Source organism: Lichenostomus cassidix, chromosome 17, assembly GCF_008360975.1.
Source record: "Lichenostomus cassidix isolate B80296 chromosome 17, HeHo_3.0, whole genome shotgun sequence".
In the NCBI taxonomy this organism is placed as follows: Eukaryota; Metazoa; Chordata; class Aves; order Passeriformes; family Meliphagidae; genus Lichenostomus; species Lichenostomus cassidix.
This window is the reverse complement of record NC_139497.1, coordinates 9,487,427-9,513,212: the sequence shown is the minus strand read 5'-3', so window position 1 is coordinate 9,513,212 and position 25,786 is coordinate 9,487,427. Positions and strand designations below refer to the sequence as shown.

At 52.6% G+C, this 25,786-nt stretch overlaps 1 protein-coding gene across 3 annotated transcripts; it reads right to left on the bottom strand.

The window, feature by feature from the left end:
* Positions 1-497: 497 nt before the first annotated feature.
* On the bottom strand, positions 498-25,786 carry LRSAM1 (leucine rich repeat and sterile alpha motif containing 1). 3 transcript variants are annotated; one of them, XM_085076440.1, is made up of 25 exons: positions 25,433-25,785; positions 21,720-21,902; positions 20,697-20,753; positions 19,180-19,224; positions 18,651-18,728; positions 17,932-18,000; positions 17,144-17,228; positions 16,183-16,304; positions 15,054-15,144; positions 14,094-14,224; positions 13,461-13,490; positions 12,696-12,818; positions 12,468-12,607; positions 11,879-11,923; positions 10,827-10,897; positions 9,486-9,585; positions 8,685-8,772; positions 7,980-8,054; positions 6,493-6,573; positions 4,537-4,632; positions 3,896-3,994; positions 2,756-2,887; positions 2,266-2,347; positions 1,954-2,093; positions 498-1,465 (listed from the first exon to the last, which is right to left on the bottom strand). In XM_085076440.1, exons 2-25 carry the CDS (start codon positions 21,789-21,791, stop codon positions 1,340-1,342), a joined length of 2,178 nt encoding a protein of 725 aa, XP_084932566.1. In that variant the 5' UTR covers positions 21,792-21,902; positions 25,433-25,785; the 3' UTR covers positions 498-1,339. The 3 variants fall into 3 exon arrangements, with proteins under 3 accessions (XP_084932566.1, XP_084932568.1, XP_084932567.1); XM_085076442.1 differs by lacking the exon at positions 6,493-6,573 and having other exon boundaries at positions 25,433-25,786; XM_085076441.1 differs by lacking the exon at positions 19,180-19,224.

Sequence of the window (25,786 nt, the reverse complement as noted above, 5' to 3'; positions counted from 1 at the left end):
CTGCATCCCACGCACCAGCTGCTCCTGGTGTGTCCCCTTGCCCCTTCCCTGGACAGGACCTGCCTGCTGTGATGTGCAGCAGCAGCAAAACGTGCAAACAGAGGCTGGAAACATCCCCAGGATGTTCCCGAGGAGCTGAGCGTGCTGCTGTGGCACGTCCCCAGGACCCTGGTGGCACACAGCAGCGGGCACTGGACACCTCCACGAGGTCACACACGTGTTCCACAGGGGTGCTCTGCACGGGGCAGCTCATGTGAGGCAAGCCAAGCACAGAGTCCAAGGTTTCCCCTGCCTGGACATCCCTAGGCAGCTCTGCACTGAGCAACACCCAGGGAGAAGGCAAGATCCTCACATTCTTCTCTGTTTGACAGGGAGAGGATGAGGAGGTGACACTGGGGCAGCCAGGCACTTGGTAGCCCTGGCATTGCTCCACAGCCCCTGGCTTTCAGCCATCCCCCCTCCAGAAGGGAAGAGACAGCAAACACAAACACCCCCCAGCAGAAACCAGCTGCAGTTTAATGGCTGCTCCTGGGGAGGGGCTGTGCTGGGCTCATGGCAGCATTTTTATATTTCAGGGTCAAGAGACGAGGGACAGACAGGAATTGCTACTTATTAATGACAATGGAGAAGTCCCCACACCCCAATGCATGGAGGCACTGTGGATCTGAGCTGGGCATGGCTCAAGCACTGCATCAGTGCTGTCCAGTGCCAGCAACACTTTCTGCTCTCAACCTGATTTTGGGACTAGGGACCCCACTGGGCTCCTCTGGTCAGAGCAGGTCCCTTCAGTCCTGGGGTGGCTGCAGACTCTCCCATCCCACAGGAGCAGGGATTAGGGGTTGGGGAGCTCCTGGCTCTGCCCTGGCCCCTCTGCAGCCCCAGACACGCTCCTGTGGGTTTCCAGACCAGAAGCCGCAGACCTTTGGCATGACAGAGGTGCAAGGCACTGTCATTGCAGGAAGAACAGCACGTCCGGGCTGCATCCTCCCACGGGAAACTCCCCCAGCTCCGGGCAGCACTGCTGGAAGCACTCCCTGTGTCCCTGCAGAGCCAGGGGCCTTTCTGAAGGCAAACACCTCTGGCAGAGAGGAGGAGCCTCAGGTGCACCCAGGGATGCTGGGCGGGCAGGCAGGAGGAGGGGATCCATCGGAAGGAGCTCAAGGTGGGAGGCTGAAAAGCCATCGGGGAGCAGGGAGGGTGCTGAGACTGCCCGGTGCAGCCAGCGCGGGGCCAGGCACGGGGAGGGCAGTGCTGGCCATGCTGGTGAGGAGCTGTTAACAGTGGCAGGAGCAGCACAGGGGGAACAGCCCGGGAATGGGGCGGTGCCGCCCAGCCCCGCCTAGGCGCTCTGGAAGATGCGGATGCGCTGGGCGATGTCCTGGCGGCACAGGGGACACGAGTGCAGCCGCTCGCAGCAGCCCTGGCAGCAGCAGACGTGGCCACAGGGCAGGAAGATCATCTGCGTCTGGGGGAGAGACAGAGAGAGGACACGGGGAGTGCTGCTGTCCCCCAACACTGCTCCCAGCACGGGGGGAGCTGGGCATCCCCTGCGGTGTGTCAGCGTGGGAGGCAAAGCCTGCACCTCGATCTGCATCCCCGGGCACAGCCGGTGGGACACGGGGAGGGACACGATGGGACACAGGCAAGGAAACAGGCAGGGCTGGCCTGAGCAGCCCCCGAGTTCTACCCATGGTTGGCAGGTGGAGCTCAGAGAGGTCCTGCCCAAGGCCACACAGAGCCCTGCCTGTCCCTGCCCTGCCCATCCCTGTGCTGCCCTCCCTCTCTCCCTCCCTCCTCACTGTGCCGCCCAGCTCTGGCTGTGCCCGGGAGCTGCCGGGATGAGCTCAGGCATTGGGCATTGCCCGGGCCAGGCTGAGGACACAGAGCTGGGCATGTGCTGGATCCCACCCTCCCTGCACGGCCTGCTCCAGCCCCAGGCTGGGTGGGTCTCACCTCCTGCTCCATGCACACAACGCACTCCGACTTCTTCTGGTCCCATTCCAGCGGCGGGGCTGTGGGGCTCGGGGACTCCTCCCGGGGAGCGCTGGGCTCTGGGGCTGCAGGGAGCTCAGTGTCCTCTGCCCTCTGCAGCTCTGCAACCACAGCCAGCGCTGAGCCCCCGCAGTGCTGCCCATCCCCACCCCAGCTCCGCCTGCCCTCCCTGCCGACCTTCCTCACACACCCACGGAGGTATCTCACCACAGAGCTCCCTGATCCGGGCTCAGGTACTTGCTGTAAGATGTGGCAGAAAAGAACTTGGGATACCTGGGATCGTCGTGGCTACAGCCAGGATCTCCTGAGCTCGCCTGAGGATGGCATGCTGCAGACCAGCCTCTGTCACACCGACCTGCGGGGCAAGAGGAGGCTGTTGGCCCCGGAGGGGACAGGAGGCTCATGTCCCCAAGCAGACAGTGCAACTCCTGGGCCTCACTGACAAGACATGACCATGCCAGGCACCAGGAATTCCCTGGTGCCACTTCTAACACAACGAGCATCTGGAGGATGTTGGAAGATGGAGCCAGGCTGCAGCTGCCCCTGCAATGCCTGGGAGAGCCAGTGCTCACAGGGACAGGCAGGGCAGCACAGACACCTGTCCTTGTGGGGAGGTGACACCGCAGAGCACCAGCACACAGAGGGAGGTGACACTGCAGAGCACCAGCCAGATCTTTGTCCCACCAGGCACAGCTGGATTCCAAGCAAGGGCTGGGCAGTCCCTGCTGGTGTTGTCCCCCATTGTGGCTCTGCTGTCTCGTACCTTCTCCAGGTCCCTGGCAGTCATGGTGCCGAGCATTTCCAAGGATATTTGGTGGTGAGCAAAGATTGGCACGTACTGGTCAGCAGAGAGCTCGAGCAGGAGGCTCACCAGCTGCTGCTCCAAACCCTTCTCCTGCAAAACACAGACTGAGCTCCCACACTGTGCCTGAGGCCAGACAGCAGCAGGGCTGGGAGTGTGCTCATCCCCACCCTGCCCTGCTCCAGGTGTTCTTCCCAAGGACACCAAAGCCTGGCAGCCCAACAGCTGGAGCAGCTCTGGCCCCAGGGGTTTTATAAGCACAGTTCAAAATGTTGAGGTTTGGGAATAACGGAATATCCTGAGCTGGCAGGGACCCACCAGGATCATCGAGTCCAGCTCCTAGCCTTGCACAGACACCCCAACAATCCCACCCTGGCCCTGGCAGCATTGTCCAAGCCTCTGGAGCTCTGGCAGCCTCGGGGGTGTGACCATTCCCTGGAGGAAGAACCTTTCCCTGCTCTCCAGCCTGACACTCCCCTGGCACAGCTCCAGCCATTCCCTGGGTCCTGTCCCTGTCACAAAGAGCACAGATCAGAGCTGCCCCCCAGGACGAGCTGCAGTCACCACTGAGTCTCCTCTCACACATGAAACAATCCCTTTGGAAATCCCTGTCTTCAGCAGCCTCTGCTTTGCCAACTCGAGCTGATCTGCAGCACAGGCAGAGCTCAGATCCATCTCCTTGTGCCCACCCTGGGTGGATTTTACCAGCTCCTGGCAGGAATGGGCAGGAGTTAATGCACTGAGATGTGTTTGAAGGAGAATTTGGGGAACCAAGCAGAGCCCTTTGGGTGTTCAGCTGGAACAAGAAGCCCTGCCTGGAAGGTACGCAGAGTTCTCTGCTCCTGACCTGCAGTTTGGGAGTGGGACAGCAGCTCCTGCTGGGAACAGCTCAGGTGTTGGCTCCTCAAGGACCTGGGCAGCCCCATCCCTTCCATGGTGCAGGAGTGAGGGAGCTCAGAGCACCAGGGAAAGCCCTGGATCTGTGTGATCCCTGGAAAGCCCTGGATCTGTGTGCCCTGCTCCCAGCCTTAGCTCAGGGGCTTTCCTCACTGCCCCCAGAGCAGAGCAGAGCCACAGGGGGAGCAGGAATGGCAGCAGCACCTGGAGTTTCAGGGAGAGGGGCTTCTGGTTCAGCAGGCGCTGGTACTGGATCAGCCAGTAGTTCTCCTGTTTGGTTTCGCTCTTTGCCTCCATTTCCAGCTGAAAAACAAACTCATTCATTCAAGAGCCGGAGGGAACATCACCAGTGGGGTTCATGGAGGGATGTGCAGGAGGGAACCCATAGCCTGGGCTGAGCAGAGCCCAACTAGGCACTGTGATGGGGTGAGACAGGCATTTCTGGTCTGCTGCTGGTTGGCCCCACTTTCACCCCTCCCAGCCAGTGCAGGGCTGTGCATTCCCCTGCTCCCCTTGCCCCAGGCACTGCCTGGTCTCCTGAAGCTCAGGAGAGTCCAGAGACCTTCAGGATTGCAAGACCACAACTCCCATCCCTTGAGCTCATCCTGCTGCCCACTCCCTTTCCAGCAGGGGACACTGATGATGATGATAGTGTCTAGTGCTGCACCAGGGAGTGCTGCTGTGCCCCCCAGCTGTATATGGGAGCTTTCTGGAGTTAAATTGGCCTCTGCATCTGGACACAGCCCTGCTCTGCTCCCCTCTACCCCCACACTGACCCATGGACTCTCCCTGCAGCCAACCCAAATGCTTCCTCACTCACAGCACTTAACAAGGGGCTTCATTACCAGGATTTGCTGCAGTTCTTCCTCCCTTTGCTTCTTCTCCTTGAGCAGCTGCTGCAGGAGGCAGCCGAGCGCTCGGCGCTGCTCCGTGACCAACTCCTGCAACAGGAGAACTCTGGCAGCCACAGCCCCACCCTGCTGCCACCCTGCCCCTTCCCAGCAAAGCACCTGCCAGACCCAAACCGGTCCCTGAGGGTGTGGAATCCCTGTGCCCCACAGCTCGGATCCTCTCCTAGCAGCTGGCAGGGCAGAACAAAGCTGAACCCACTCCTTTCAGTCCTGCACTGCCACCCCACACAGCCCCAGCCCACCCTGGCTGCAGCAGCTCCTCATCACACCATCAGAAGTTCAGCCAAAAGTATTCATAGTCCCTCTCCTTAGAACCATGGAATCCCAGACTGGTTTGGGTTGGAAAGGACCTTGAAGATTATCTTGTCCCATCCCCTGCCATGGGCAGGGACACCTTCCACTATCCCATGTTGCTCCAAGCTCTGTCCAACAGAGAAAGAACACCTGAAAGTAGGTCTAGAAGCCTGCAGGTAAACAGGACAGGTGAGGTCCCCATGCCTTTGGGAAGCTTCCTTTCCATAGGGTCTCACCCCAAGCACACCAGGGCAAGGCCAGGTGTCCCTGCAGCCCCTCCTCAGCAATGGAGAGTTAACTGGCTCAAGAATGTCCCACCCTGTGGCACCTCTGCATGGTGCAGTCCCAGCTCACCCATAACTGGGCAGAGGCCAGTGGTCATCAGACACCAGGACTTCAGATGCCCATGGACAGAGGGACAAGGATTCTGCTACACTCTGAAGTTTGAGGAAACCTTCATTGATCACAGAATCCCAGACTGGTTTGGTTGGAGGTGACCTTAAAGCCCATCTTGTTCCACCCCCTGCCATGGGCAGGGACACCTTCCACTATCCCAGGCTGCTCCAAGCCCTGTCCAGTCTGCAATCAGCACCTGGACCCTGCCCAGGGACAAGGCTCCAGTTGAACAGAGGAACAGCTGTCTCTCCCAGGCCAAACCCTCCACCAGGTGACTAGAGATGTGCTGTCCTGGTGAGGCAGGAAGAGTCAGGACCTCCACAGAGGGGAGAGGGACACTTGATGGCAGATGGGAGCTGCTCCAGCCCCAGCAGGGACCCTTTGGGCTGCAGAGCACCAAGGGCAGGAGGGATCCAGAGAGATCCAGGTTTTCATGCCTTATTCCTTGGCTCCTGATGCTGAAGCTGCAGGTGAGTACCTGGGCAGAGCCCTGTTTCCTGCACTGCCCTGCAGCTCCTGTGCTCACCAGGGTCACACTTGGTCTGAACTCTGGGTGGTTCCCCACCCTCTGCCCTCTGAGGCCACAGTGTGATACAGGGGAGCTGTGTGAGCTCGGGCAGCACACCCCAAACCTCACACCTGAAGGATCCAGGACAGGTGCATTTCTGCCTCAAGTCAGCCCTTCCCACTGCTCTGTCATTGCTCTGGGTGTTTGTCACTGATTTTGGGCTGACTAAACAGGTGACCTGACCTGGCACATGGCACACAGAAGAAAACAACTGATGCAGAAGCATCATAACAAAAATTTAAAGCCAAGCTGCTTAAGCTAAACCTGGTATTCCTCAATGTGTGACTGCTGATGAAGTCAAAACCAAAACACAACACAATGTAAGAAGACATGCAATGCACAGCAGGCAGGTGTTTTTGGGACAGCCAACAACTGGATTGCAAAATCCTTCCCCACCCAGCACACCTGGAACTGCCCATCCCTATCAGGGCTCCTGTTTCTCCCCTGAGAATGATTAGGCATGTTTAGGAGCAGCAGGGATGCTCCCACATTCCCAGGACACAGAGGGGTTGGTGGTCCCCTGTGCAGAAGAACCTTCCAAGGATAAAGCCATCTGGAAACTGCCAGGAACAAGGAAGCAAGTGGAGCAGTCCCAGAGCAGAGGGTGGGTGCAGCCCCAGAGCCCCACATACCTGCAGTGTCTCTGTGTCCAGTTCTTGCCTCTTTAACTCCAGCTGTGTCAGCTGCAATAACTCTGTTTCTATTAATTTAATCTAAACAGAAGATGAAACATTTTTTACTGACATTTGAAATTACTTTAATTAATGCCCTTTTAAAATGAGGTCTGACTGCTGCCCTGCAGGGCTGGCACTGCAGAGCACCCAGAGGTTTAGGGGAGCTGCTCATGCTCTTCAGTGATGGGTGTGCTCAGGGTCCCTCTTCCTTTGCCTGAGCAGCTGTGTCCCCCTCACTGCCTCTCTACTCTGAACACCTTCTGTTCAAGTCTAGAAGATCACTGCAATCAGTTTGTGCACCCAAACCCTTTGCAGCCACTCTGGAAAGCAGAGCCAAGGCTGTCCCAGCACCAAGGCCCAAACCTCAGATTCCTGGGACAGTGCCCTCATTTCCAGGTGCTGCAGCAATCCCAGAACAATACCTGCTCTTGCAGGTGGGGCAACTGAGACACAGAGAGGTGAAGTGACTTGCCCAAAGTCCCACAGCAAAGCCAAGATGAGAGCCCAGCTCGCCCCTCTGCCAGGCCACCAACTGTCCCCAGGTCACACTGCTCCTGTTGACCCTGGAGCTCTGCTCCTGGGATTAGTCCCAAGGGTGAAAGGTCCAGCCTTGGCAGCAAGGAACAAACTCCCTTTGTTCACAGAGCAAGTGGGAGCAAAATGCAGGGCTCTTATGGATGAGCTCAAGCAATGATGGAGAGCTGTCAGACAGTTCACAGGCTTCCAGCAGAGACTGCTCACTGGGGAACTCAACAGATCCAAGCCCTTAAGTTCACCCAGCAAATCCTGACCTTAGACTTTTCTGTTGTGTCAGATAAGGAGAGGGAAGATTCTGGAGCAGTGTGTCAGAAACCAGCAACCCACCTTCCTGCATCATCCACTGCTGCAATTCCCACCTTCCTGCATCATCCACTGAACTTTCTCCTCCAGCTCTTGCTCTTCCCCCTGACTACATCACTGCACCTTCTGTGGAATGGAGCTCAGAAAGGCAGGCTGAGAAATGGGAAAGAAAAGGTGAACTTATGGCTCAGGGTGCAGCTCTGATGTGCTGGATGGAGATGCAATGGACTCATGTGGAAGCAGCAGACCTGCCAAGTACACAGCCTGAGGGAAATGGGAGTTGCAACTGCAGATCACCTCCAGAGCCAGTGCAGGGCTGTCCTCTAGTGCTTCACCCACCAGTGCTGAGGTGCCTGGAGCAATGGCAATGCCACCACTTCCAGGAATCTAAAGCCTGCTTTGACACTCCCTGTCTTGGAGCTGGGAGAGTGGAGTGTAACCAACACTGCCCAACTCTCTGTTCCACAGCTCTCAGCAATACCAGAGCTCTCCATGTCCTCAGACCCTGCTCTGTGCTCACAGCACTTTGTTCTTCATCACAGGGTCTCATCAAACAGCAGGGTGAGCTGAGGAGCTGGTTGCTCCTTCCTCTGTTGCTGACTCACCTGGTTCCTGATCTGCCTGTGCATAAGGTCCTTCTTCACCTGGAGAGCTTCAAAGGCAGCTTTCTGCATCTCAATCTAAGGGACAGGCAAAATCCTGCTTAGTGAGGTGGTTGATGCAGCTGCTGATGAGCTCAGAAGGTGCTGCCTTGCAGGGACTCAGCTATGAATCCCTGAGTGGTGCTTGCTCTGAGCAACAGCATCCTGAGACCACAGCTGAGAGCCCAGCAGGTAAAACTCACCTTAGAGACACACTGAGAAGTATTAATGCTCTTCAAACACACATTTGGAATGCTCTGTGTGACCCCACCTCACACTGAGCACCCAGGCTGTACAACAGGGCACAGCTGCCCAGCACCTCTGAAAATGAGCTTTGAAAATATTCGTCCCAAGTTACCCAGGAAACCTGCCAAAAGACAGGACTTCTGTCTCAAAATCCTCTCTTAATCATCATGTCAATTTTGCTTCCCATAGTCTGTGTTTCTGTCTTTTGTGAAAATTTGCTATCTAGATAAAAAATAGTTTTCTTTCAAGCACCCAAGTTAGTTTGTTAGAATAGCAGATATTCTCATAGTTTATCATATATTATTAAATAAAATAACTTTTGCATGCAGCCCTGCCACTGCTCCTGTGCCCCACTCTGGATCCTGCTTTCACATGCTGTTGCTTTCCCTCAAACTCCCATGAGCAGTTTGCTCCTTTGCCTACCTGCTGCAAGATCTGACCGACAGCTTTGTTCTGATCCAGCTGCTGCCAAGCCAGGACTTGCTGGAACTTCTGATCCATCTCAGCTAGGCTGCAAGGAGATAAATGTGCCATGGAGTTAATGACAGGTCTGGGACTGTTGAGGCAAACAAGAGGAAAAGCAGGCAATGGGGAATGCAGCAGGAGAAATTTTTTACTGAATAGGGGGAAGAGCCATGGCACTACACAGCTGAGGGCCACAAATTTAGTATTTCTTTCCCTATATCCAAACCAAACCTGCACCACAGGCCCCTGTGGATCTGTTGAGCAGGTCACAGGCTTACCAGGCTGTTCTTGCTCAGTGCCAGACATTGTCAGATTAAAACTTCTCACCTTGTTGTAAACAGTGAGCCAGAATGCTCTGAGTATGTACAGCAACACTTATGTACTACCTATGCACACACAGCATCCTTGAGGCAGCCTGGAAGGTGAGGGAAGGAGCTCTGGGCTACAATTTGGCACTGAAGTGCCTCACAAAATAGGAAGAGAACTGGTCCAATCCCATCCTCCATATTTAGCAGAATATATAAAGCTAAATAAACAGTGCACAAAAGCAACAGTTCTCCCAAAGTGTGATTAACATGCATATTGCTGTTGTTAGAAGGTGGTTCATTTCAGGGACTTTCACACTTTAATTTGCACTGTCCTGTGGTGTTATAACTGTGCTGCCACATTCCAGCAGCTCCAGGAGTTCCTGGTGTACATACAGGAATTCCACTGCTGGAAAGAAAGGGACTGAACATCAGCACCAGACACCCCCTGTACCTGGAGCAGGCCTGGCTGACGAGGTCCTGCCGACGAGACTCGGAGCTCATTTGGAGGAGCTTGTTCTTGTAGGTCTCAGCCAGCATCTGCTGCATGGCAGCTGGGGACACAGGGGACACAGGGGCTGTCAGTCCCTGCCTGGCCTGGCTGTGCAGAGCAGGACTCACCCACCACTGCTCTGCAGGTACTGCAAGCAACAGTGACTCCCCTCCCATTGCAATCTGCTCTTGCTCTTCCCACTTCACTCATTTCAGAGCACACTCATCCACCTGCAAGAACTGTGACTGTTTATTGGGAAAAGAGCTGAGAAAACTCCACTCTGCCTGTGCTTGCACCTTGTCAGTGCTCAGGAGCCCAGTCATTGCCTACCAATCCTGAGATCACAGAATCACAGAATATCCTGGGAAGTAGGAAGGGACTCACCAGGATCACCCAGTCCAGCTCCTGTCCCTGCACAGACACCCCAACAATGCCACCCTGGGCATCCCTGGCAGTGCTGTCCAAACACTCCTGGAGCTCTGGCAGCCTCAGGCTGTGCCCATTGCCTGGGGAGCCTGGGCAGTGCCCAGCACACTCTGGGGGAAGAAGCTTTCCCTTACACCAAACCTCAACCTCCCCTGACACAGCTCCAGTTGTTCCCTCAGGTCCTCTCCCTATCACAGAGAGAACAGAAGAGCTAGGCTATGGCTCTGGCAGTCCTGAAGGAACACCACCTCCTGTTTCCCTTGCACCCCAAGAGATCTAGTCATGCTCAGCATGAACAGAAATGGCTACCCAGCACCATGAACCTGATGGGCTACCAGGGAGCTTGGCTTGCACCTCCTGAGTACAGCCAGAGAGCTGCAGGTGGAAGCATCTCCCACATGGTTGTCACATACCCAGTGCATCTCCAGAGGCATCAGGTCTTTCACAGAATCACTGAATCATTAAGGTTGGAAAAGACCTTTCAGATCAAGTCCAATCATCACCACCATAATGTTCACCACTAAGCCATGTTCTCAAGTGTCACATGCACACTTTTTTTTTAACACTTCCAGAGATGGTGACTCCAGCACTGCCCTGGGCAGCTGTGCCAATACCTGATCACCTTTTCCATGAAGAAAAAAAATGCTAATGTCCAACCTAAGCCTTCCTTAGTACAGCTTGAGGCTGTTTCCTTTTGTTCTGTCCCTGTTCCCTGGGAGCAGAGCCTGACCCCCCTGGCTGCCCCCTCCTGTCAGGGAGCTGTAGAGAGTGAGAAGGTCCCCCCTGAGCCTCCTTTCCTCCAGACTGAGCCCCCTCAGCTGCTCCTGATGTTCCAGAGCCTTCACTTCATCACCCCAAAGACCTGTCTGGACTTACAGGCCACTTCCCGCCTGCGCAGCTGCTCTGCCTCCTCCTGGGTTATTGCCATCAGCTGTTCCATCCTGATTCTGCCAACAAACAACAACATTTCAGCCACTCCTTCCAACACGGCCTTCTCCTCCACCCACCCAGCTCAGAGCCTCAAGGCTGGGCAGGTTCACCCTACTCAGGAAAGCTGGCCTTTTTGAGACACCAAAGCCTCAGGGATTTTTTGGTGAGGAACCTCTAAATTTATGGGAGACAACATAAATTTTGCTCAAAACCATGGGGACAATGGCTTCAGACAGGGAAGTTGATCTTCCTGAGAGACAGAACATTGACACAACATGCACATGTTCTCACCAAACAGTGCCAGACCCTTCCTTGGCTTTCCTTTCTCCTGGATGAGCCCTTCACAGCTGGCCCAAGTGAGCAGTGCCACTGCAAGCAGCAGCCTGGCCTCCCTCCTCACCACCCTGTCCTTGTTCCAGCACATTCCACCATTTAACACATCAGGAGGTGGTGTGGCTGGGGAACAATCTGACAAACGGATGATTTTCACCCAGTTTACTGGGCCACAGCACATTTGGCTGAAGGGAGGGGACAGCTCACAGGCAGGGCAGAGCTGGGGACAGTCACTCTTGGTGGCAGAGTTAGCTCAGTGTTGGCAGAACGGCAGACTTGCTTCTCACTTACTCCTCCCAGCCTGGATACATTCCTGGACCACCTTCAGAACTGCCTCGCTTGCCAGCACATGGAGGATCTCTGGTGGACCTTGATACTGGAATATAGATTTTTGTTCCCCAACTCCTTATCAAGGACCATTCAGAGATGACAAAGAGGTAAAATCACCCTGTCACTGGGTGTGCCAGACTGGGTGGACAGGCACATCTAGTCCAGTGTCTTGCCTCCAACAGTGACCAGAGTCAGCTGCAGGCATGAGATGAACCTCACCTGACTTTGGGTGGATTCTAAGCAGATTTCAGACTGGTGATTTTGAAAGGAAGCTCCCAGCCCTCTTCCCAGTTTTTTGCCCCTTTTCCAGACAAGCTTCTTTCAAGGAGTCTCACCTCTCATTCTCCAAGGACTTCAGAATGTCTGAACTTCGTTTTTGCCTAAAAAATAAAAGATAAAACAAGATGTTTTCATCAAGTTGAGCAGGACATCCTGGTCCTCCGGAGGGCAGAAGCATGGAGTCACAAAATATCCTGACTTGGAAGGGACCCACAAGCATCATGCCACTCCTGGCCCTGCACAGGACAACCCCAACAATCCTCCCACGTGGCTGAGAGAAAACAACTTTGCTGTGAGGCACAGCAGAACAGCTCTCAGCAGGCTGGGCACCTTCCATCAGCACCAGCCCACATGGAGACCCAGCAGATATAGGCAGTGGCACCTTAAAATCCTTCAAACTTGCATCTTCCATGAGAAATTTGAATTTCTTCCACAGCACTGCAAAATTCCAACATCACACAGGTGTGAAGCAGGTTTTTTAATGTGCAAATTCCACGTGCTTTAAATGGGTCTTTGGCAGCCCAGGAGCTAAGGCAGCTCCTCCAGACATCAATCCTGATCAGGCCCAAAACACTCAGAGGTGAAATGAACCACTCAAAACAATGTGACAAAAATAAATCAGGGCAAGACCCCCTGGGCCCTCACCTCTGGTTGTCCTCCAGCAGCTTCTGGATCCGGCTGGCAATGCCCTGCTCTGTGTCCTTCACCTGCTGCAGCAGCTTCAGCCTCTCCTCCTCCAAATAGCGCTGGTGCTTTGACAGACCCTCCTCCAGCCTCTGCTGCTCCTGCCCAGAGCAGAGGGAAGCCAGGAGAAAGGGGTGGGTTTGGGGAAGGCAGTGGATGTCCTGGATGGGCCCTGCCCGGGACACTCACCTCCCTCACAGTCTGCAGGATCTCATCCTTGTGGCTGTTGAGCTGCTGCGCGAGCAGAGCCTGTTCTCGCTGCCCCATGTTCAGGCGTCGCTCAAACTCCAGCTTCTCCTGAGTTTTTTTTTCCTGAGAGGAATAAGAAGGAAGATGGATGACAGGAATCTCCTTCCCAAGCAAGAACATATTCTAGCAAAAAGGTAAAGCAAGGCACAATAACCCCCTGGCAGAGAGGAAGGGAAGCCAAATGCTAACAGGAGGCTTGTCTACGGGAAGGAAATGTTTGCTCCTTAGGAACTCAAAAACTGTGAAGCAAAAGCTGCTGCTCTCCTTGTAAGAGTCTCCAAACTCTTTTATGTTGTGAAGCTGAAGTCCCTAGGCATGGACTGATAACAAAACAGCCAATATAAACATGTGGAGGGAAGCCCAAAATGCAGGTTGGGTTCAGTTCCACACAGCAACAGGGCTCCCTTGTCTGAAGGAAGCAGCCAGCTCTGAGCAGCTCAAGCCAAAGGCAGTGAGGCACTGCCTGGCAGGAACTTCTGGTTATTTCAAAGTGAGCCTTGCACAGGGAAAGAGACAGAGATCAGGGAAATAAAAAGAACAAACTAGAAGTGCAGCCAGGTGAGGGGAATGAGAAAAGACAAAAAGATAAAAAGACGGAAAACAGAATAAAAAGATGGAATAAATAAACCAGATAAAAAGATGGAAAACAGAAACCAGAAGCAGACCCATGCTGCAGACAAAGCATTTGCAGTCACTCATCCTTACCTTCCTCTTCTCATAATCCAAGAATTTGTTCTGAAAAATAAGCAATATCAGCAGACATTAACTCCCAGAAGGACTTTTTTGTAGATACTATAAGCCCTCATTACATCTTCCCCTAACTGAGTGAAGACACCAACCAAAGGCCCAGGAACACACGCCCAAAGTCCAGTCACCCAGGCTTCTCCAGGGACAAAGGCATTGACTCTGTACTTGCCAAAGAGCACAGGAATTAGCACAATTAACACAATTATTGGCCCAGCCTCCCCCATCTCAAGTAAGGTGAACATGTCTAGCACTTGGCTGGGAATCACGAGGCTCTTCAGCAGTTTGCTGTCCCCCCAAAAACACACATCACACACTGCACACTCCATATCCCACTGTCACCCCTGTCCCTTGGCTGCATCATTGCTTTCAAGGATGGAGACAGTTCTTTGGGATGTGTCTTCCAGGAGCCAGCGTGGTGACACCATCTCCAGCTCAGGAAGGAGGTGAGCCACCCACACACCCCCTGCTATGCCTGGATGCTCCCTTGATCCCAAAAGACACATCTCATGGAGGGGAAGGTGATGAGGGAAGATGTGCCAAGTGCTGTGATGGAGGACAGAGACAAATCCCACTCATGCAGGGGAGCCTCACCTGCCACTCGCTCTTCTCCTCCAGGTACTTATCCACTGTCCTGTCCACCCCATCCACTGAAGTTCCGCCTGCATCACTCTCCAGTGTGGGGAGCAGATACTCTGAGGGAGGGTAGTATGCAATTCCACACTCTGGAAGACACCAGACACAAAATAACAACATTCAGGGCTTAAAGACCTCCTTGGCAGCGTGGCTGAGGGCTGGGTGGTGTGTGGGACTGCTTCCAGCTGGGCTCCCTCTGCCCACACACCAAGGAGTGCCTGCAGGGCTCCTCCAGCTTGGGCAGGATGGACAAGGAGCTCTGGGAGGAAGTGGCACCACTCCATTGCCAGCAGGACAAGGATCTGTTCAGACAAACACATCCTGCACGCAGGTGAAGGTGTGGTGACTTCTGCAGGGCTGCAGGTGTTACTGCCCAGACCCAGGTAAGTTCTGACTATGCCTTGTAAGGCACTACCCTGCATAAAACCTCCACCAAAGTTCCCTGTCTGTACTAAACACAGAATCTACAAACTCACAGTAAATTTCCTTGTCATTTGAATTTTCCATCTGGTTTCACCATTCTCATAACAACCTGCAGGGCCCAGGTCCTTCCTCAGAGAAAATGAGGGCAGAAGGGACCTCGAGTGACCCCTGAGTCTCTCTCCTTGGCCCAAGGCAGTGATATCTGGACAATGCCTAATCCTCCCACAGGAGAAAATCCAAATAACCACAGGAGATGCACTGACTTCTCATGGTCACTGAGACAGTCTGACTCAGTCACAGTCATTCTGATTTTTAACAAACCATTCTACATTTCAGTGTGACAGGGGCTCAGGGAAGGACTCAGGTTGTGCTGTTTGCCAACAAAGACAAGTAACCAGGTGTACAGAGCATCAGGAACCAGCCTGAGCAGAGCCCACACAATGCCTGTCCTTCAGAAATGTCATCTCCCAGCACAGCACAGGTGCTCCTGCTTACCCTTGCAGAGGAACTGCTGGATGGCCTCTGTACCAGCACTGCAGATGTCAGGGGATGGGTAGGTCATGGAAGAGGCATCCAGGGTCAGCGTCTCCAAAAGAGAACACACAGAGCTCCAGGTTATTCTGATGGCCCAGACAGAGCCCACCTCCAGCTCTCCTTGCAGCTTTCCAAAATTCCACTTATGGAGTGATAACTTCTCGTTATCCTAAATCCTGACATAAATATGAAGCTGTACTAAATCTCTGCTGGGTATCTGACACCTTTCAGAGGTGACTCCACTGTCCCTTATTTGGGAGCTTCTGGAACATTCCCCTCATGCAGAGATTGGCACTTCATGTTTAGGTACCAGAGGTCAGAGCACTTCTCAGCTGCAGACATTCCCTACTCCATGTCAGAGAGCTGAGCCCTTCAGCATGGAAGGAGGGGTGATATGGGCATGGAGAGGAGTCCCATAAAGAATGAGAGCAAGAGCCACTCTTTTTGTCCTACTGTGGTCACCAAAAGGACCTGATGTTGCCTTTTGTAGAGAAAGGCATAGTAGAGAGGCCTAGAAAGGAAGCACTTTAGCAAGCACAGGGGGAAAAGCTGCACAGATCCCTCAATTCAGGCTGTCCACAAGAGAAGTGAAGCCAAATTTTTATGTGAGACAGGAGAGCATTTATTGACATGTTCCTGCTGGTGTCTGAGTCAGTCCTGTTGCCTCACACTTGTACCATTTAGTACTGACAGGTCTGGCAGCCAGAAGGTAACACATCCATAAAAATCTTGATGCTTTTCCCATTCTGAATGTACACTCCAGAGAGACAGAAACCCACGGAAGCTGACAATGAGTTAGAAATCTGCCAGGGTGACAGAGGCACAGGTTGTGCTCTCAGAGACAGCCCTGCCAGGTAAAATCCAGGGGTTCACTCCTGTGGATTGCTTTTGTCATGATTAAACCACAGCAGAAAGTGATCAGGAAAGAGCAGAGCAGGTACACACATGTTATTCTGGACACTGTGAACAGCCCTGTTACAATCCCTCGCAGCACATCCTGCCCAGACCCTAACCATTGCCCTCCTGTGCTGGGTTTGCTCCCAGGCGAGGGCAGCAGGCTGGGGAGGGCTGGGCGGGCAGGGCTGGCTACCTGCAGGGTGCGGATGTGAGCCAGCAGCCGCGGCAGCTCCCGCAGCTCGTTGCCGCTGACATCCAGAGCCCGCAGGCTCCGCAGGCCACTCACGGTGCCGGGCAGCTCCCTCAGCTTGTTATCTGCAGACAGAAAAGGCAGTTAGCACCATGGAACCTTTCCAAAACAGGGCCCAGCACGCTCATCTGCTCCAACACCAATCCATAACCACCTGCATGGCTCATTTCCACAAGGACTCAAGGGATGTCACTGCCCACCAAGGGCAGTTTGGGATCCAAATCTCCTTCTCAGCTGAGGTCACTGCTGCAGGCTGGATCTGTGCTCTCTATGAGGTATTTGTAACATGGACTCTTCTCCCCTTTGGTCTAAGTCCCAGGGAGGAGAGGAAGGGGACTGAGGGTGGGATTGCACACCCAGGGCTCAGAGCCCACGTGCTGCAGACAGACAGGCAATGACCTGAGCTGTCCTTCCAAGTTCCTCACCTTCCATTTCCTTCTCTGTCTCAACAACAGCTCCATGTAACTAAATCTCCTTTTTCTCCCAGATTTATGGCACTGCATACCTGGAAAATGCCCAGGAGTCTGGAAAAGAGGTTTGACCTTTGTGATTGGGTTGTACAAACCTGGTGGGGATCCACAAGCTCACAGGACCCAGCTCTGGGTGTTGGGGGACCCACCTGTAATTTGCTTTATCTGGCTGAGTGCTCTGCTTGCTTTACTGGAGGGCTTCTTTTGAGAAGGTCAATGAGCTATATGAACAGCCTATGGACTGAGGCTTATTCTGCCTTGAACATTCCTCCTGCCTTGCCAACTATTTGAATTCAAACCTTCCTTGTGCTCTTCCTCAGCTTTCAGAGTGTAAACTATGTGGTGCTTGCCTTGGTTGATAGGAATAATTGCTAATGCAGCTCAACATGACCAGACAATAAATGTGCTTTGCCCAGAGCAATCCCATTCCATACCTTTCACATTGAGGACCTGGAGCTGGGCAAGGTCTCCTATAGATTGTGGAAGGCTTTTTAAAAGATTCCTTTCAAGATTTAGGACCTAAGGTATTAACAGAAAAGATATTCAATATATTCATCCAAGTCTCAGGTCTTCTACACATCTGTGTTGCTGGAACTACTTTCAGGCCCAGAGGGACAACTTGAAATTGGTTTTAGACAATACTTTCTGGGTCAAAAAGAATGTATTTTCCACCAGCCCTGGATAAAGGGTATGTCAGGTGAGAAGCCCTGCTCACCACCACCTGATGCTGAATCCAGATGGATTAACTGGGAAGCAGAGTGTCCAGGGCAGCACTCCCCAGCTCCAGCTCTCACAGGCTAAACCTAAAGCTGCCCCTCAAGCAGAGAGACCCCAATGTGTGCCCTTAGACACACTGCTATGGTTTCTCAACATAACCACACCAGGGAGAATGGCAAAACCTGAGTGTTTTGGGAGATAGCAGACCCTGCTTGCCCAGAGCATCTGCTTGGCAGTGGGAGATACTTGGGTAGCACCAAGCTGGGAGTACATCACCAAGCCTGGCTTTTCCTGCTCTTCTCCTGCTCCTTTCCTCCTCTTTTCCTGCTCTTTCTCCAACCAGCCAGTTCAACATCAACAGTCAGGCTGATGTGATAGATCTGATATTATGGTACCATCATGGAAACTGTGATTAATTATGAACCAAACAGCAGTAATTCTGTATCCCTGCTGCCCCCAAACATGCCCTGCACAAACATCTGGGATGCAGCTGCAAATCTTTTACCTGAAGTGCTGTCAGCTGACCAATATCAGCAGGAAGTGATGCCAGCTGGTTGTCATGCAGGTCTAGAACCTGGAAAAGCAGATGATGTCACCAAACAAGGCTGGGAATGAAATTCATGAATTATCTCACAATGAAAGTTACTTTGCTTCCAATGAGGCTTTGAAAAGCAGCTCAAGTTTTCAAGGAGACTTGGGTATTTAATACTTGGAGGTCTTTTGGAAACTCAAGCATCAGTAACAAACAAAAGACAAGGGAGAGCAGTGGCACTGAGGGAGCTGTCCCACGAAACTGGATGAGCCAAGATAAATCATCCCCTTGGAGCCAGCCTGGCAGAAGGACTTTCTGCAGGATCAATAAGGTGAATTGCTCCTTGGAAGCTGAACTGCTCCAACAGCAGTGCAGGGAGAGAGTGGGATTGACCTTGAGAATTCCCTCCTTCTGTGGGGAGCTGCTGGAATGACTCTGCATCTTGGGGAATCCCAGCACGAGGGTGATACAGCCCCATCACACCCATCAGCAGCTTCCTTCCCATTCCACTGACCCACCAGGGCAGGGAAGAAATGGATCTTGGTAGGCCAAGAAAAGGCAGGTGTCACACCTTGGTACTGATTCCTGGCAAAACCAGTCAGCCAGAAGGAATTTATTTAGGCTGATGTGTTTTAATGCAGCTCAAATCCAAGGAAATAAGGCTGCAGTTAACTGTTAAGAATCACCATTACCTTCACAGTTATGAGACTCAGGAGGCTGCAGGACTTTGGAACTAAAGATGTCAGATTATTTGTATGAATAATCAGCACCTGGGGAGGACAAATCTCATTGACACATAAACACAAGAGACAGCAGAACAAGCACACTTGTTGAGGTTGAACTGGGGAGGCTGTATAAGAGCTCAATATCTTACTCAGTATCATATCAAATACCAAAACAGGAAATGGATTGTCAGAAAAGGTCAAACGTTTTACATGAGATCTAAACCAGAGCCCAGTTCCTCACATGAGAAATACCCTTAGATAGGCTCAGACAGGAACAACTCCCTCATCTCTCCTGGCACAAGTTAACTCTGAAGAACACAGACAAGATTAATCTGACCCAAACTGCTCTCTATGCAGTATCTTACAAGTGGACCAATTCCTTACAAGCAAACTCCTTCTGGAGCACCACAAACAGCCACACACAGTCATTTCAAACACAACAATAACATCAAGTGTAATAATAGAATTATTTATTCATTTCTGATTGTAACATTACCTTTTTTTGCAAGACTTTGCAAGTTGCAAAGGCCCCATAAGGAACCTAAAAACAATTAAAAAATAGTCATGTCAGACTTCTCTTTTAAGCACTTCTACAGTGTTCACCTGTAAAGTGTGAACAACTTGACTGAAAATAAAAGTGATGCTTAAAATCACTGCCCCCAGTTTTGGCCCAGTACTTCCCAGTGAGCTTCCATTTAAAGTTTCCAGTGGCTCTCCATGACACAACAGTGTCACAGAACAGACAGGCAGGAACTCAAGCGTTGTGTGATTTAATATTCAGACAAAGGTTCGGTTTAGTCATCACAGAAATGCACTCTGTGGTTTGGCAGCCTCACAACCACACTGCAGTGGGCTGAGAGAGTAAGGTGAGCACCAGGCAGGACAGAGTGTCCCTGATTGCCACGAGAGGGACAGGCAGAAAAGGGAGATGCCAGTTCTGCCCCTGCCAGGCCCAGCTGGGCACTGTGACCTTCCCTGCAGCATGGAATCAGCAGCAGCCAAACTCCTGTCCACAGTTAATTTTAAAATCAAACTGATGTCTCACTTCATTTATTGGAACAGGAATGAAAATGAAACAGCAAGACAGATTTTTATGGTTCCAACCCACAAGGCATCCCAGATCAGCTGTGGCCCTGAGTGGAGCTGGCTGGGTGCATCCTGTGTCTGTCACCCTGCCACACCCAGACTGTCCCTCACAGCCTGCAAACCCACACACAAAATGCTGCTGGCTCCAGAGCTTGGCACAAAACACCCCAAAGTCTCAGCACAGCCACTTCACACTGCACAGCAGGCAGCTCTCCTCTCCAGGATGGTCCCAAATCTCCCCACCAAGAGCCTGCTTGGCAAAGGCACCCTGTATTCAGGATAAGAATTTTAGAAACACGAGACAATTAATAAAAATTGAAAGAGATAGAAATGGGCTTCTGCCTGAGGCTGGCAGAAGAGATGAAAAGCTGTGTCTGCTCTGGGTGCCTGGCACTCTGTCACTGCCTGCCCACACACCAGCAGACAGATTGTTTCTCTTTTAGTTGGCTGCCTTAAAAGAAGCCAAGCTGGAAATGATATTTCAATCTGTAACCAGCAGCTTGGAAGCAGCGATTCTCACTCACACAGAGAAATAACCATGGGTGGCAGACTGTGTAGCTCTAAGATTAGAAATACTCAGCCTTTCATAAACCATTCCCTCAGGACCAGCAAAATTTAGCCATGAGGTCCCAAAACAGGGTCCTACCAAGGTACTGGTGGAGAGTATGAGACCACTCTGCCCTTCTCACTTTGTCAAACTAGAGGATTCCCAGGGTAGAAATGGTGCTGAAGCATCAAGCAGGACATGCAAAGTTCCACCAAAAAAAAAAGGGGAAGAAGGCCCCAGCTGAAAGCTCAGGAGACAGAGGAACAGTAATAATTTCTGTCTCAAGGCTCAGACATGAGAGTAAATCTGACAGCTGGTACCAGGAAGCAGACAGAAGAATCAGAACAGTGAGTCAAGTCTGGAAGTTGTAGAGGACATACCTCTGAGAGTTCACATTTGGATATGTCAAGGGTGTCATCAGCACCAGCTTCTTTTGCCTGGAGAGGGAACAGACACATCCAGAGAATCAGACCCTGCAGAGATACAGCACCTCTTGCTGCACCTCACCCAGAGAGGTTGTGGACTCCTCATCCCTGGCAGTGTCCAAGGCCAAGCTGGACAGGGCTTGGAGCAGCCTGGGATAGTGGAAGGTATCCCTGCCATGGCAGGGGTGGCACTGGATGAGCTTGAAGGTCCCTTCCATCCAAACCAGTCTGGGATTCTATGATTCTGTTCCAAAGTAGTTTTCCATGCTCAAATCAAGTACATCCAGTGCAGCTGCTAACAGTGATGAACCTGGACAGACCCCACTAACCCCATGTCCCCAAGTGCCACATTTACACATCTCTGGATCACTTTCAGGGATGGTGACCCCATCACAGCCCTGAGCAGTCTGTGCCAATGTCTGACACCCCTTTTCATGGAAAAGAATTTCCCAAAATCCAACCTAAACCTCCCCTGCCACAACTCAAAGCAGTTTCCTCTCCTCCTGTCCCTGTTCCCTGGGAGCACAGTCTGACCCTCCCCTGGCTGCCCCCTCCTGTCAGGGAGCTGTGCAGAGCCACAAGGTCCCCCTGAGTTTTTTTTCCTCCAGGCTGAGCCCCTTTCCCAGCTCCCTCAGCCGCTCCTGGTGCTCCAGCCCCCTCCCAGCTCTCTTCCCTTCCCTGGACATGCTCCAGCCCCCCAGTATCTTTCTTGTTTGGCTGGCAGGAGGTGGGTGGGGTGGAGGATGTCCCATGGAACCACAGAGAGAAGGGTGAAGTGGCACAATGGGAACATGTGGGTGGGAGACAGGAAGGCAGGAAATCCCTGATGTACATTAGGAAGAAAACCTGCTGTCTTGGTGAGATCAGGAACATGATTCCTGCTCATGGAATGTGGTTACTGGTCATGCAGGGGATGTACCAAGTCACCTGGAGCCAGGACCAGGCACAGAGGACAGAAATGACCCTGGCAGTGCTTACCAGGCACATTTGGTACTCAAGGCGCTTCCGAGCATCATCGCTGGGTTTCTTCTTCCTGGAGAAGAGAGGCATCTTCAGTCCTGCCTCTGGCTCTGTCCAGGGGCACAGATGGTCAGTGCACAGAAAGGCTGAGGGATCCTGGAGTCTGTGCTTGCTGGGGAGCTTGGACTGCAGAATTGGGATCTAATAAGTGTGGGGAAATTAAAAAGAATTGTGTCAGCAATTGTTTTTTCTTAGCTGCATCACACAGACAGATTCCAGCACAGCTCCACAGGAAGTGTGAACATGAGCCACTCGAGCCCTGCTGTGGTCTGAGAGGGGTTGGTTGGGTCAGCCCTGGAGCAAGTACAGAGAAAGGCTACTGAGGGAGCAGGGAAATGCAGGATCCACTCTAGGAATTCAAAAGTTGTATCTAGAGATCAAGCACCAGGGATAAAACCCAAACTATTTAAACTCAAAGTCAATTCTAGCACAACAGTAAGGAACTGTAAAATTTTCTAGAATAAAGTTAGGACAAAAATGTGAAAAACTAATCCTGAGAGCAACACAACTGCCTTCCCCTTCCAGGGCAGGTGAGAATAAATCTCCTGATGCAGACCTAAGTACAGGGACTTGCTGACTCTGGGTGCAGCAGAGCCTCCTCTGGGATGTCCCACAGTTCAGCCCAGCCATTTCACAGGGGCCAGAACTGGGATGTCCAAGCTGGAATTTACTTCTCAGCTTCAGGGGTTGCCTTAAGTTAACAAAACTCTTGATTCATTTGCTTTCCGGGCAGCAGCAGCTTCATCAAGAACACTTTCCCCATTTTAATCACACAATGAAAAGGTTCTGCTGAAATAATAGTTTAAAGACAGATTTTGAACAGGTTTATACAGCCAAATCAATTTCCAATAGTCTAACATCTGCCTGCAGAGCTAAAAGAACCTAATTTCAGAAAAACTGTAACTCTGGGCACTCCAGAGCTTCTGCTAGGCTGGCTGTCTCCAGGCCAGATTGGATGCTCTACCCTCAAACCAGAATTCAGGATTCTGAATCCGGATGAAAGCAAGGATTCCAGCTGGTTCAAGTGTAAAGGGAAGAGAAGCTGAACCTGGGAAAGAGTGGGTGCAGGAAGATGCCTGGTGGAATCAGAAGTGCAGGTGGGTGCAGGGGAACAGACACCAGCTCTGGGGCAGGGCTCTGATCCAGCAGGGGAGAAAAAGGCAGATTTTGAGGGAAAGGCACAAAGCTGAGGCTGGACAAGGAATGGGAAGAGCAGCTGGTAATGAGATGGTACCAGCTGGGATGAAGGAAAGGAGATGGGGGCCAGTTTAGCAAGGAAATTAATGAGAAAAAGGGATTTATCTGTGGCTGCAGAAGAGCAAGGGGCACAAATGGACAATGCAGAGAGTTTGAGCTGGGGCTGCAGGTGACCAGAGGCTCCCAGAGGAACCTGACACAGGGATCTGCCTTGGAGATAAGAATGGGAGCAGATGAGAGAAGAGCAGGAAGGCAACAGCAAGCCCTGGACAGGGAGTAACATTTTAAACGTTTGCAGTGACTTTTTAAACACAGTTTTTCTATGCAATTTAAAAATCAACACGAGAGTGACTATTTCATCAGCTCAGCAGTAACTGGCATAGCTACACAACAGTTAATGCAAGGCTCAGAGAAGCTCAGGTGCTGTACACAAAATGCTGGTTCTCTGCCAGCTCTGGCTGCAAACTGGTCTCAAATTCTCCTGGAAAGCAGGTACCCACAGGATCCAGGCAGGGATGTTCCCTGAGCAGGGAGACCTCTGCCAAAAACTCCATGAAATCTTTATGGAGATAAATCCTTCATGTAAAAGCAAAATATAACTTCAGTCTAATTCATCCAAGCAACCTCCATTCCTTTCACTCAGAAACAGGGAGGCACAGACATCCTGAGTCACTGTCCTGCTGTCACACCACTCACTAGAACAGGCCACGAGCCACAGCAGGAGGTGGCTACAAACTCATCTCCAATACATGGTTCTTTCCCTGCCATGCCAATTTCTGCTTTTTTAACCAGTTCAGATTATTGAAATGTTCCTCAGACTCAGCTCCCAGGAGGGGAGGAAAGAGCCAGAATTCAGAGGATTGAGCAAGAAGGGAAGTTGACTGTGAGGAGCTACAACAGGGAGATACAGGACAGCAGTCAAGGGCAAGACATCAGAGACAGAAACAAAAGGAGATTTAAAGATGAAAAAGCAGAAGGACAAGGTGCCTGCAGCAAGATATGCATTGATGAACATGTTCAACTCTTTGCTGAGCACTTCCTCATCCCCTTGTTCCACCTCCCCTTTCTCTATTCCAGCCAGTCATGGGGATAGTGGGAAATCATCAGTTTTCCCCCAAGAAAACAGATAAAAGACATGAAGGCTGAAGGGCAGACAGTGAGCAGGCAAAGAATCCTACCAGGGGTTAGAAGATGAAGGATCCATTTGTTAAATGGACTGAACAGCTTTCAGAAGTGGAAAGTTGCCTTAGTGAAGACACATCAAACTCAGCAGCCAGCAACAATAAAAGCCTTTGGCACTTGGCCATGGCTAACATGATGTAATTTTTATTTATTAAATTACTGAAAGGTCTGTAAGTACCTGGGCCAGCACCCACCCTGCAGGCAGTGAGCATCCATGGACACCAAATCCTGCATCCCCACTGCTCTCTGCAGGCACCAGCTCTGCCTGGGGAGCAGCCACACAGTCGGGGTGAGGAAGGGCACAGGAATCTCCTTGGGTGTTTCCCAGTCTGCAGCTGTTTGGGTAATGACAGCAAAATAAACCCAACCCCCTGATTTCACTAACAAATGTAATTAAAATGAAGCAACACAGCTCCGGAAGAAGCCCCAGTTTTCAAAACATTCTGGACACACAAATCCTTCTGGGCACTGTAACAAGACAAGGTGGGAGTGTGGAAGGAAGAGATGTTTTATTTAGTCTGGGAAAACACACTCAGGAGCACGGTGAGGGAGCAGTGAGCCCGGCTCTGTGGATGGGCCAGGATGTGGGTGGGCTCCTGCAGATGCTGCCTGGCCCTGAGGGACAGAGCTGTCGCCAGATATCTGGCAGGCTTGTCTGGCTCTCTGACAGGTTCTCAGCAGCCAGCCCTGCAGCCCAGCCGGCACTGGAACAAGGCACAGAGGAGGCAGCAGCTGAACTGCAGCTCTGGAACTCGCTGTCCTGCATCGTTTGCTCTTTGTGCTGGGGCTGTCACCCCTGCCACAGCCTGAGCCTGCCAGGAGCCTCCCCTGGCAATGCCTGTGACAAATCTCCGCTCGTCTTCACAGTGCAGCTCTGCCTCTCAGTCCTCCCTTTCCCTCATCACCACTATTCTCTTCTTTCTTCTCTCTCGCGTCACGGCAGGGTCCCCCTACCAGGGTCACACAGCTTCCAAGCTCCTCGTCTTCTTTACCCTCTCCTCATCCAGAACAGCGCCGTGCTGTGCCCGAGGGCCCAGACCCCCGGAAGGATGAAGGGCTGAGTCGGCCCTGCCGGGATTTTGGCTCACGGCTCTCGGGCACCGGCCCGACACCTGGGGAGAGCAGCGACAGTGAGCGCGGGCAGCGCCTGCTCCGCGCCGGACACGACACAGCTCCGGGCACCGCCTGCTCCCGAGCCCTCCCGAGGAGCACCCCGAGCCGCGGTGCCCGGGGCAGCCCCAGGGTCCCACAGCGGGTCCCACAGCCATCCCCACCCCGCCAATCCCGCTTACCGCTCGCTGCCGCCATCGCTGCCTCACCGCCGGGTCACGTGACCGCCGGCACCCGCGAGAGGCGCGGCCAGAGCGCCCCGCCACTACCCTAGTGCTCTGCCCGCCGCGCTCGCGCGCCCCCTGGCGGCCGGAGGACCGTCTCGCCTGGCCATAGGATCCCAGAATCGTTCGGGGTGGAAAAGATCCCTCTGGGATCACCCAGTCCAGCCTGCGACCGATCCCACCTTGTCACCAGCCCAGAGCACTGAGTGCCGCGGCCAGGTGTCCCTTGGGCACCTACAGGGGCGGGGACTCCACCAGTGTCCTGAGCAGCTCCTTCCAATGCCTGCCCAGCCTTCCACATGGTCTGCATTT

Excerpts from the sequence above, each read along its gene's own strand:
- LRSAM1 (XM_085076440.1), bottom strand. The coding sequence starts at position 21,791 with ATGCCTCTCTTCTCCAGGAAGAAGAAACCCAGCGATGATGCTCGGAAG. Across the intron at positions 12,608-12,695 it reads TCCTGCAGACTGTGAGGGAG|GAGCAGCAGAGGCTGGAGGA; the intron begins GTGAGTGTCCCG and ends TGCTCTGGGCAG. Across the intron at positions 6,574-7,979 it reads ACAGGCAGATCAGGAACCAG|ATTAAATTAATAGAAACAGA; the intron begins GTGAGTCAGCAA and ends TCTTCTGTTTAG.